This window comes from Pocillopora verrucosa, chromosome 4, assembly GCF_036669915.1.
Source record: "Pocillopora verrucosa isolate sample1 chromosome 4, ASM3666991v2, whole genome shotgun sequence".
In the NCBI taxonomy this organism is placed as follows: Eukaryota; Metazoa; Cnidaria; class Anthozoa; order Scleractinia; family Pocilloporidae; genus Pocillopora; species Pocillopora verrucosa.
Window position 1 is genome coordinate 4,994,136 of NC_089315.1, and position 12,642 is coordinate 5,006,777.

At 37.1% G+C, this 12,642-nt stretch overlaps 1 protein-coding gene across 1 annotated transcript; it reads right to left on the reverse strand.

Annotated features, from left to right (window-relative positions):
- Window positions 1-59: 59 nt before the first annotated feature.
- Window positions 60-11,282, reverse strand: LOC131794725 (protein FAM227B). Its single transcript, XM_059112271.2, has 16 exons — window positions 10,768-11,282; window positions 9,945-10,088; window positions 9,269-9,333; window positions 8,944-8,988; window positions 8,280-8,384; window positions 7,082-7,144; window positions 6,656-6,691; window positions 6,343-6,447; window positions 5,652-5,778; window positions 4,963-5,064; window positions 4,541-4,683; window positions 3,587-3,744; window positions 3,248-3,325; window positions 1,782-1,856; window positions 1,241-1,310; window positions 60-495 (listed from the first exon to the last, which is right to left on the reverse strand). The coding sequence occupies exons 1-16, from the start codon at window positions 11,015-11,017 to the stop codon at window positions 424-426; spliced, it is 1,638 nt and encodes a 545-aa protein (XP_058968254.2). The 5' UTR covers window positions 11,018-11,282; the 3' UTR covers window positions 60-423.
- Window positions 11,283-12,642: the final 1,360 nt, after the last annotated feature.

Genomic DNA, 12,642 nt, shown 5'->3' on the forward strand with positions numbered 1-12,642 from the left:
TACATGAAAAATTTAGCCTAATGAAGATAAAAAAGAGACTGTTCACTTTACCTCTGAAATTTCTCAACAAATTTTCTTTATTTCCTTTTCAGCCTTGCGCATCATGATAAAAAATATAGTGCATTCAAAATGGTCTTTTTAAAACAATTATTTCAACATCTTCAGTGTATAAATAAGGTTTCAAAAATTACATCATTTAAATGATGGAACGCTGTACATATCTTCAACAGGCGGGTTACAAAAAGATGCAAACGTGTTAAAGCGTAATTCAAATCCTTAAACGGATTACAACTAACAACTCTAGCCACAAAATATTGATGCTTATCAGTGGGAGAATATTTACACTTCTCGAAGCGAACTTATGGTTTTAAGTTACACTGCCAACATATTGTCTCATGACACACATGTACAGTAAGTGGGTTGTCACGTGTCATCGTCGGATGACTGCTCTAAAGCATTTTTGGGAAACCCGGATGTAGCATGATCCGGCTGCGTCTAAGATAAAAATATAAATGCAAATTGACTTCAGAAGAATAAAAATCTGTAACCAAAGTGCTTTCCCATTTCAGATTTTTTAACCAAACAGGACACTCCATCTCGTTCTGTTATAACCAATATAACACGAATCAAACGAATTCTCGGGGCAAATTTTAAACTTTGCCGAGGGAGGCAAATATCAATTATCCAATAATAACCATAATAAGAAAGAGGGTCGAAGGAAGGTTGATTCGGGTCGACAAAAAGGGGAGGTTTGGGTCGGGTCGACAAACAGGAGAGGTTTGGGTCGGATCGACAAAAAAGGGGAGGTTTGGGTGGGGTCGACAAACAGAAGAGGTTTGGGTCGGGTTGACAAACAGGAGAGGTTTGGGTCGGGTTGACCAACAGGAGAGGTTTGGGTCGGGTTGACAAACAGGAGAGGTTTGGGTCGGGTTGACAAACAGAAGAGGTTTGGGTCGGGTTGACAAACAGGAGAGGTTTGGGTCGGTTTGACAAAAAGGGAAGGTTCGGGTCGGGTCGACAAAAAAGGGGAGGTTTGGGTCGGGTCGACAAAAAGGTGAGGTTTGGCTCGGGTCGCGTGACGAGCTGAATGTTCTAGACCCCTCTCTCTTGACTCCTTTTGTAGAAATCCAGAATAGTTATGATATTCAGATCTAAACGTAGTTGAGAACATTTGAGCAACTCTTCTATCGCGACTTTCTGATACGGAGACACTGGGTGTTAAAAAAACTAATTTACCTACCATCAAGTCGAGAAGTCGATCGCTGATCATCTTAATGTCTTGGTTTTTCAAAACAAGATCATTTTTTAAGCTGACGGAAACAAAGGACAACGGTGATCAGTGATATCACTACAGAACCTTGCCTCTAACTATTTAATACGTGAATAAAAACGCAAAATTTAAAAATAAATAAATGACCGAACGAAACGCCCAGAAAGAATTACGAGCACTCAAGACTAGAATCGGTGTATTTTATAGGGCCAAAACACGAAATATCACTTGACTTACACACTATCTCATTCTGAAAAAGTTTGTGCCAACATCCTAAAGGTGTCATTGCAGAAAGAATATTCTGAAAGTTGACAATTCCATTTAAAAGGCAAGCAAGGCAAAGAAAAAGTCCTCACTCCAGCCTATTGGCCCGCTCAGCCCGAGCTCATCCCGGTTTCCTTAGCATGAAGCGATTAGGAGTATCACTACTCCCTCCTGGTTGGGATGCCAGTCCATCGCAAGGTTACCCCCCGCATGTTATTAATAAGGAACCAATTTCCAATTTACTCACCGTTCAAGCTTGGCCAGCGCAGCTCGCTTCTGTTTCTGGATTTTCAAGCTCTCTTGCTCAGATGTTTCAAGGACTCTAAAAAAAAATGTCAATTAAATACAATTGCCAGATGCCTTGACCACCGGTTATTCAAGTTTAAAAGAACACTTGTTATGAAGACCATACGACATATTTGTACTGCAGGGTAAACATATGAATAGAAGACTTATCATCGCAGTTAAATTCACAACTAATGTTATTCAAAGGTTAAAGTATGGCCTTGAAAAAGAAATAAACGAGTAAACAAATAAATAACTGATATACAGATGGTATATAAATAAAGTAAAAACAAAATAAGTAAATAACTAAGGTAAAAACAAAGCAAAAGAAAACCAATTATTCTCAAAGAAGGAGACTACTTGAATAATACTAGTGTTAAACGGTTAAAATATAAATATATCTAATCTAAAATCATTGTAAGGATTTCTTATATTGGTGTTGGGAAATGAATGGAAATAATATATTACTATAAGCCATTCAGTAAACATTGTAGTAAGCCAGTTGATCATTTCTTATTCCTTTTGGCGGTCTTATCTTACAGGTAGAATTTCAGTCACCTTTTCCTTATTGTGATCGTAAATTTGACATGGAGACAGATGTTTTTGCGTAAACCGCGGTTTGCAGCTAAATATCGTTATATTTCCATTATGTTGCTAAAAGATGTTTAATTACTAAGAAAATGACTATACCTTATAAAAATTAATCCTGTACAGGAATTTCCTGTAAATAACCCTCCTTATACTTTTACCTCTTTGATATTCTCGTTTTTAGGCTAAATCCATGTCGAATTCCCGACCACGCAAATAGTTCTTAAATTTTAATTTAGCACGTTCGACACCTCTTTTTCTTAGGTGTCTTTAGGTGTAAATATGTAGTACTTTTCATCTTCTACACTGAATTTATAATCAGGTAGCTTATACGAATAGCACGTAGCTCTTTTAGGGGCAGTATCTTGGGTACGACCTTTCTTCTCCGAATTTTCTGTTTATTCTGCTGTTATGTAACAGTCTTCGAGGACTATTTTCTCTTAAGATATCTTTCCAAGTAGGATTTTAATTCTGTTCATAAGTTCATTATAATTTTTATATTACCAATATTGTTTTTGTTTTGTTCGACCTGGACCGTAAGACTAAGAAATTTTAAGTAGAAAGTCATTTTGTAAAGCGTAAACATCTCGAAGGTACCTAATTAGTATGCGAACTCCGCTCTTCATAGCTGAACGTGATTCGCTAGTTAAGTGTGAAAGGATGAGGAAGGTTAGAGATTGACAGCTCCGTAAGCGTCACCTTTATAAGCGGTGACCCACACTCTCCCTGAGAGGTCTGAGTTAGTACTCGTTAGAGTAACTTGTGTAGAAAAGAAGAGAATAAAGAAATAGTCAACAGAACGAGTTTTAGAGTTATACATCGAACACTGTTGTGCCTCACCTTTGATAATGATTATTTAACGTTTTTGTTGTCTTTTTACAGTCTCGTATAACTTGTTTGTAGCTTGGCGCCGGAGCTCTAGGGACGAGTTAAGGATGTAATTAGTCCAAAAAAAAAATTATTTTCTTGTGTGAAAGAACTGCGGAATATCTGCTCTGGAAGAATGATCACTTAAAATGCATTAAATGCACCCTAAATAATTATTTCATCATGTGAGTAGGCAAACAGAGACAAACTCGACACGATAGCTCCCCTATAAATGACAAATGGCAGATCAAAGTTATTCTTGATCAACAGGGAAACAAAAAAGCTCCTTCTTAATTTCAAAACAAAGGATACGGTAATTTGGCGATTTCAGTGCGTCCTACAGCCTGAATTGGTTGCTCTTCTTTTCCCATCAGTTCTTTCATTCGCAGGAAATGTGACACCAAAGGACTCCTGCCCAGAAGATTAAAACCGACGCGCTCAAACTCGGGACCTGGGCCGACTTCATGTGACTTGGGAACAAAATATGAAAAATAATGAAATTGAAATGAGAACAGAACTAATGAAAAAAAAACCAAAAACAACAACAACAGCAATAGTAACCAACAGGTAAAGGAACTAAGCCCCAATTTTTTGCATCTTGGATAATCGAAAAGTTCTCGCTCGTACATTCATCCACCATATTCATCTAAGCCCAAGCATCCTTCATGTTCTTGAACATACTGTTAGAATAAGCAAACTCGATAAAAACGAGAGTGAAGTCTCAAAGTTCTTCAGTTAAAGACCATAGTATTGTGAACAAGGTAATTTGGTATTATCGACTGAGTTGATAATACAAATTGGCCACCGTAAAGAGTTTCAAAGCTAACGTTTCGAGCATTAGCCCTTCGTCAGAGCGAATGGAATTTCACATAGTTTCTTTTTCTTTTTCCACAATTTCTTAAGAAACTTGCCCCGTTTAGTTTGAACAAGGCTAACAGAGGTTCATAACTGATTCACTAGAAGTCTACTCTTATGATGACTAAAACCTAACCCTAAGCTTTAAATCGAAAATCACACTTAACCCTTTAACCCCTGAGAGTGACTAGCATCTAATTTCTCCTTGGAAATAACCCCTCAATGAAACATTAAGGTCATGAGAATAAAAGAAATGATCACCAACTAAAGAAGCTCTTGATTTTTGAACAAATTCTCCTTTTCAGCACCTTTGGAAATGTATAGAGAACAGTATGGAGAATATGCATACTGATGTTAGGGTGTAAAGGGTTAAGGAAATAGCGTCGTTGAAGTGCTCTAAGATAAACTTACTTCTGCATTATCGAACGTTGGAATGATTGTCAGTCCCATTCTGGAGGGGGAGTACGGAGCAGTGTATGTCCCAGCTTTCTCCTTACTGGTGGGGACAGTGTCCAAATCATCCAAGTATGAGTCCAGATCAAACGACATGTTAGCTGAAAATAGTACCAACAAAATGAAAAAGAAACTAATAAACACACACACACACAAACACTCTCAGATTTCTTAACACTTCGAAGCATTTAATTGTTTGGTGCGTCCAGACTATATTTCGAACTCTGAGATTACCAACTACAATAACTGCTGTCCCGTCTTACTGAACACGGGAATGTGCTGCAGGGACACACGTGCTTGCATAACCAAGCAGCAGGCATAATGATTACTTGTCATCGTGTTCTACTATTTGCAAAATTCCCTTAGTACCAAATCCTTACCTTTGAGTGACTGAGTCCTATCATCTTGCAGTTCTCGAATATTGCTTGGCTCCAAAAGTTTTAGGTTCCATTTCTTCCACGAGAAGGGTGGCGGCCTGGTACCTACATACATTTTAAGGAGGAGCAGTAAGTGCTTTATTCCTTAATTTCTGTAGAATGACCAACCAGGGTTAATTCTACCCATCTCTGTACAGATGGTATGGCTGTAGCCCATCAAATACGATGCCTGTTCCCACCCCTCCCCCTTCATTCCGTACTCCATAGCCTACCTACGACCCAATTGGAATAAAAAATAGAAAACTCGTCAAAATCTCTGAAATCAAAATCTTATTTATAGGGTCAAAACCGTGCGCGGCCAAAAAAAACGCTGATTGAAATTTTTCCTCTTTTTCTGGCAGTCAGTCACATGACATCTGAAGGCTAATAATCCGATTGAGGAGAAATAGGCACTTTTTTATGAAAAAAAAGACCGGAGCAATGACAATAACTTACGTAAATGCTCATCACTGACACAGTTGAACTTGGTAAGCAAAGCGCTACAACTTGTTTCATGAGCGTCAAAGACAGATCGCCAAATTTATGACACTAAAGCTACACATTTAGTTTATTCCCATTGCTCGCCATGGCAACCAAAATAGTTGCAGCCTGGAGCGCTGATTTCAAAGCATTTTCTTGTGTGCGTTATGTACCTGTCACCCATTCTGAGATGGTGTTCAGAAGAAAACTTTTGAAGTCATCATCAAACAACTGATAAGATCTTGGGAAAACCTCACAGTATGCAGCGTACACAGCTTGTGCCAGGCAGTCCGGAAAATACTGTAATTTAAAAAAAACAAACAACATAAAATAACAAGTTGTGTCTACATGCATTGGAGCAGCGCTTTGAAGAGTACTGAATAGATATTCCTGATGGCACTGAAGGCTGAAGGCTTACGTAACTTTAGTCAAAAGACCAAGGTAATGGCTTAAGCATCTTTGGAAATTTAACGTAACTTTTTCAAGACCGCCATCTGCAATCCGAGTTAATTTTCTTCATGGTTAACCACCATCGTTCCTTTTAGAATAGTTAGTACCACTTTTGTGTTCACCTGCCTTAGTAACTGTTATTACCAGGTTCCATTCTGTCTTAAAGTAGCTTTTTCCAACACCAAAGTAACAAAAGAAAAGTTAAGTGAAACCAAGCGCGTTTAGCCTATAACTGAACTCTTTCTCTTTCTATCTCCTCTTCCGAGGAACTGATGGTATGTCTCTCACAAGAACGAGGGCATTGCCACACCGAAAAGCTCACAAAAACTTAAAATCAATGGACTAATCACTTTAGTACTTCATGGATTCACAAAGGGATAGGTATAGCACCTTAAAGATGATAGTTTATTTTACCTGAAAGAACCTGTCCTTAAAATCAGGACTAACACCGAAGAACAAGGCAACGAAACTGTCAGCAATTCGGTTAAACAAGCCATCTTGAGCGTCCTTGGAATCAGGCTAAGAAGAGAAAAATTCAGAAGTAAACACACAGATCTAGAGAATGTTTCCTTATTTCATCAATACACATGCATCACAGCTGGTCTTCCAACTTCAGATCACATAAAGCTTTGTGAAAAATTTAGACAAATCAAGAAGCGAAATGAACTAGAACAAACAATTTTAGGGATTTCGTCAATGAGTGTCTCATGTTTAAGAAGGACTTTACCTGAAATTTTTCCAGAAAGAACCACCAGAAAGTATCCTAAGAAGAAAACAAAAAAAAAGGGATTCAACTAAAGTGAGTTTTAAGATAATGATGCATTAACAAAAATTTTAATGAGAATTTAATATTCCTAGATATGCTATACTAACAGACTGTTTTTTTACAACTGACTGACAAAATGAGTGAACTGATCAAACCAACTAGGCAACTGACCAACTGTCTGATCTTTAAAGTTGTCACTTGGAAAGATGTATGTATTTTTCTTGAAATGAAAGTTGCCTCATGTACCCTATCTCCTATTGATTTTAGCAATACTTTTCCATCTTAAGACAATACATGTAACTCCACTAAATCACATGTCAAATGTTCCCATGTACTGTATGTCAAAACCAAAACAAAATAATTATGAGCAGTTATAAACAGATGTACCTGCAACAAAATCACAGATCCTTCTGACAAAAACAGTTTCTTCCATCTCTTCCTGAGAATTGACTGGAATAAAATAAAAAGTGGTTGGACACAGATAATTTGACCTGTATGTCTTGGTTCTATCTGACAAACTCATAAATAACTTGGAAAAAATTTTTTGACTAAATCATCAATTGTTGCAAAAAAAAAAATCCCTCCATAAATCAACAGATTGAAGTAGGAGTTAACACAGAAGATTAATTTGGGTTTTAAAGATCATATGCAAATCAAAGGGTCCTGAGGCTGCTCTCTCGAAGTTCCTGGTCACTTAACAGGCCTGTAAAACTGTTCCACTTCCATTCATGGTATGGTTTTCAAAATTTTGGAAAATTATACATAAAACTATCAGCTAAAAAAGAAACAAAATGGAATGGTTCATGTGGCAGAACCTGCTTTCTATTCTTAGATATTGATTTTAAAATCCACTGCATGGCTGTGGACCCATTAAGTTATTGCGACATTTGAGAAACAGGTCCCTGGGCAATAAAAAAACTGTAACATGATAACAAATTTGATCAATGAACTAGGTGCTATATAAAACAGCCCAGGACAATATTTGGTTATTAACTGTGAATAAACAAATTTTTTAAGTCAACAAATTTTTAGAGCTGATCTATCAACCATTAGTCCTTTGTTGCAGCAAATACAGATGTTGAAAGAGAACAACTGCAGGTGGCATGGCTTCTTCCTTGTTAATTTCACTTGCTGATAAAGAGAGATTATTCCATAGAAAGTGCGCATGAAACAATTTTAATTCATGAGTAGGAAAGCAAAAAAAAAAGAAAAAGTGAGCGTGGCAAATGAGTGAGTTTTTTGCTGTATCACAACTAGTGAATAAAAATCATTCAAGCACTTTCCATGGTATAATGTTTTTATTCCATACATACTGGCAGAGATTTTTTCACATTTCAATTCAAAGATTGGAAACAAAGAACTACCCATGAAAATACACTGTTGGTCCAATCAGAGACATGAATGATGTAACTTCAGAGTGTAAATCTTAGTACATATGAAATAACTGAACTTTCCACATGGTAGATACCTAGACCTCAGAAACCACAACAATTTGTGCCTACATCACACTGACCTACATGACTGAATAAATTTACAGATCAGAATGAAATCCCTGAGTTTCCATGAAATAAATGATACAACTTACAGGGAATTGTTGAGCCTTTGTAACCCTGTTCAATAGCTGAGGTGCTTCCAGTTGGCCTGGTAATGGTGTAACTTCATGAGGAAAAAATCCAGGGTAAGATGTGAACTGTATGAAAGAGGAAAAAGATATCCTGTTCAAACATGCAACAAGAATCAGTGTGGTGTGCAACTTTGAGCACAAGGTGCATAATGAAAATAATCATATCACTGGCAGGGCCTGAGGGCAATATGAAGCAAATACTACATTCTTATTGGCTACCGAGGCAACCAAGATGGGCTAATCAAGTTTGTCTGATGTATGGAGCAGACTTACAAAGTCTAAAGTTTTTTTTAACAATGCTGGCAATGGAGCCACAAAAAGTGGTAGAAGAAAATCAAAACAAAGGAAAAAATCAACTCTTGTAGATTTATTGTACTACAAACACAGCTGGCTGTCTTTTCCTGCTTGCAGAATAACCTAGTCATTCTTGATCTTAATAAATTAAAATATTCTACCATATACTAAATCCTTTATTGACCAAGCATATTCCGTCAAGATGGTTGGATATTAGTGACTTTGTCTCAGGACATAAAAATGGAAAAAAGAGGACCAATATTTTCCAGCCATCTTGACCTCACACCTGGCCAAAAAGCAAACACATTTGTAGAGTCTGATTGAGCTGTACCTGGACACTTTTCATTCTGTTAGCTTGTTCATCTGCAAGGCCATACTGTTAAAATGAAGACAAACATACATCCAACCTCTGATTTTTGCATAAGATACAATGTTAATTAATGTGCATAACTATGAATCTAAAGGTTCACATCTCCAAAACTCAATTTTCCTTGAATATATTCAAAAGATATCCTGTCCTAAATTTTTATGCACTTCTTGTTAGGATATCAGTCTTCACTGTAGTCAGACTAGGTGTTAAGAAATGCAACATGTAATTATTATACTTAAAAATTGGTAATTTAACCAAAAACTATTTTTTTAAATGTCTTTCTTACCAAAGATACAGCTTTTTCCTTTTTGTTTATCACTTCTGCAGGAATATCTGCACTTGTTTGTAAAGCTGCACAAGATAAAAGTATATACATGTATGTGCATACCCATATATCCAGAGATAAAGTTAAAGAAGTTCCCCAAAAAAAACTTGTTAGCCACAATTATAACAGCTATAAAAAAAGTTAATACTGTAGACCAGCTGACCCTTTATACCCTGACATAAGTACACATGGTGTTTTTTATAAATGTCCTAAGATGCTGACAAGGAGAATTTCTTAAACAATTGAGACCTTTGTTAGTATATAATCATTTCCATAATCCTTGTGACCTTAACCCTCTTAACTCCCATGATCTTATTAGTAATTCTCCTTACTGTCTGCCATACAGTTCTTGTGATGTTAGTTTGGAGAATTTGGTATTGGATCAACTTATAATCCCCTGACTGATGTTTTTCTCTATTCTCATCACTTGTCTTCTTGACATTGTATTGATATTGGAAGGAGAAATTCTGTCTTGGTCACTTACAATTCAGTGGTGATACTGTAAGGAGAAATCTCAAGGGTCAATGGGTTTAGTACTGCACTACAAACCAAATCATCTACACCATGCACTCAATAACAGTGATCCTTCTTGACCTCTCTGAGAAGGAAATAATCTACATCTGTGATGTTTATTTACCTTTCATCATTGCTGGGCTCATTGTCTCAGCTTTACTCTGTGGTCTCTCCTTGTCTGTCAAAACCTGACTTGCATAAACAGTAAGCTTCTTTTCCAATTCTTCTATTTCATTGCTTACCTCATCAATCAAGCCAATGTCCAACGCTTATTAAAAATAACCGAGTTAAGAAAAATCGTCAATTATTTTTCATTCAAAAAACTACTAGGCCCATCAACTAATGTAGCACAGATAAACAATTGTTTCAGAGGATTATTCCTACCAAAGAAAATCTGCTCTTATCATGTTCACTCTCCAATAAATTCGGTTAAGAAATGTACTTTTTCTGTCTTTGATTGGTTCTTTTAATCCTCGTGTGAAGTTACAGTGTATATGCAGATTAAACAGTAACTTCATTGGTGAAGAAAAACTATTATATGACTATAAAACCATAATCGATCATTTGCTGTGTTCTCAACAACTGGCCGGTTGACTATAAATTGACAAAGTCAGACCTGCCATTCTAAGAAATGCGTCGCAGACATTTCAAGCATTTTTCCCTTAGTCATTTGCTCTGATGAAAGACTAACGCTTTCGAAACGTCAGCATTAGAAACTTTTTACGGTGGCCAATTCACTTTATCAACTCAGCTGATAAACCAAATTATATCATGTGTAATACACCACACCGACGCAGCACCGCAGTTTCTTTAGAAATGTATCCCCTTTACTGAAAAATTTATAAATACTTACATCTTGGGAGTGAGAGATTTACTTCAAATACTGTACGTTTCTGTGTTTACGTTTTCTATTGCATGGAGAAGACTGAGATAAATTGAAAGGATACGAGCATGACGCCCCAAATCTTCCATTATTTCTTCTAAACTCCCTAATCCGACGGAAGCAACTGATATTTCAAACTCCTTTCCAATATCCACATCATCGGGCCATCGTTGTAAACCAGCTGGTCTTCTTTCCAACCATTGCTCATACGTTTTCGGCGGCTCAGGGGTCGCCGGCCTGTCGGCATGTTTTTCGGCTTCTCCTTTCTCATCATTTTCGTATTTCGCTAAAATAGCTTGTATTCGAGGATCCATTCTGCTAATTCTAGTGTCAAAGATAGTGTTCGTTGACTTTCTTTTCTGTAAATCAGCATCTGATCACTGTTTTAAGAGAACGTATGTTTTGCCGCCATCTTTAAGCTATGTAACCTGGTCGCCTCTCTTGCAACAAAATGATTGCATAGCAACAACATGATTCTCCCACAATGCACCCGTTGCCGGCTGAACGGACCGAAGGACTAAGGAGAGGATATGAAGTAGCAACAAGACAATATCACTTTATATTCTCTTGATAGCAACAGCTGCTGAGAAAAACAAAATGTCATCTACCAGTGTATCTGTAAGGGATAACGTATTATTCTCACCTTCTCGTTGTTTCCTATCGTAAAACGAAAGACTCCACAAAGAAGGAGATCCCTCTTTAGTGAGGGTAATAAATTCGATTCATTGTATTCGACGTTAGGAGAACGTTTTTGTTCTTGTCGCCTCTTTCTGAGCGCTGTGCAATTTCACGGTTTGGAAAAGGTTTGGGCGCCATCTTTAACTGGCTGACCATTCGCTCCCATTTCATGCGAGAGCTTTCAATCTCACTGACTAGATGAGGTCCAAACAGATGACTATAAGTGAAATTCATGGCTGTTATGTATAGCGCCTTTTAGTTCAGCAGAAAGCCAGTTCTGCAAGAGACAAAATCTGTTCACTTGCCTTGCTATGCACGTGTACAAACTCATCATGAGGGCACTTAAAATTGAAACCAGGTTTCATTCTTTTTTTTTCGTGGGAATGCGAAAATTCTAGTCGCGCAAGAGTCAGTGATCTTCGTCTTCCTGTTGGCCAGAACCTGTGTCGCTATCGCCATACGCCCTCCTACGAAAATAGGAATGCATTAACGCAGATTAAGGGCCCTTCTAAAGTAATTTAAAATATCTGTACAATGCCATTTTCCTTTAGAACTTTTATTTCGATACCGTGACTGTTTTTTTTTTTTTTTTTTTAGTTCTTCTTAATGAGTAAGTGAGAATTTTAACACGACAGAAGGTAAATAGATCCACCGGGGACATAATAGAATTAGTAACTTATCGACCTGCTTTTCGACCCTATTCGTTTATACAAGCATATCTTACTTTTAAGTACCCTTATACAAAGAAGAAATACCGGTTGCCGTTTCACCGTTTCGTTTGCGGTCTGAGGATCTGAGTAGACTCACGAAATTTATTGCATGCCAAATTTCATCTGCTCTGTCACATCATTAATGAATTTATTTGATTTTCCCTTTCCTGTTTTGTTTTGTCTCATTCCTTCACGTCTTCACTTTTTTCGGCTGGTAAACGCGGAAAACGCTGTCCTCAAATTTAAGGTTTGTAGTTTCATGTGCGGAAACGGAAAACCACTCTTTCCTTAAACTACATATTAAAAATAGATTAAACGAATGTATCACGAAGTGCCGAATGATGACATTTATCGTGCACGACCTGACCATAGCTAACGAATATCTTCCTTCCTAAACATTTTTTTAGCTTACAATATCCTTTAATCAGTAAAGAACTCGTCAGACATAATGATCATGTTTATATGATGAATATTTAGGACTCACTTTAGCTAATTTTGCTGTAATTTAAACAGCTGATTTATGAAACTTACCCCGGTTAAAGGTTTGATGA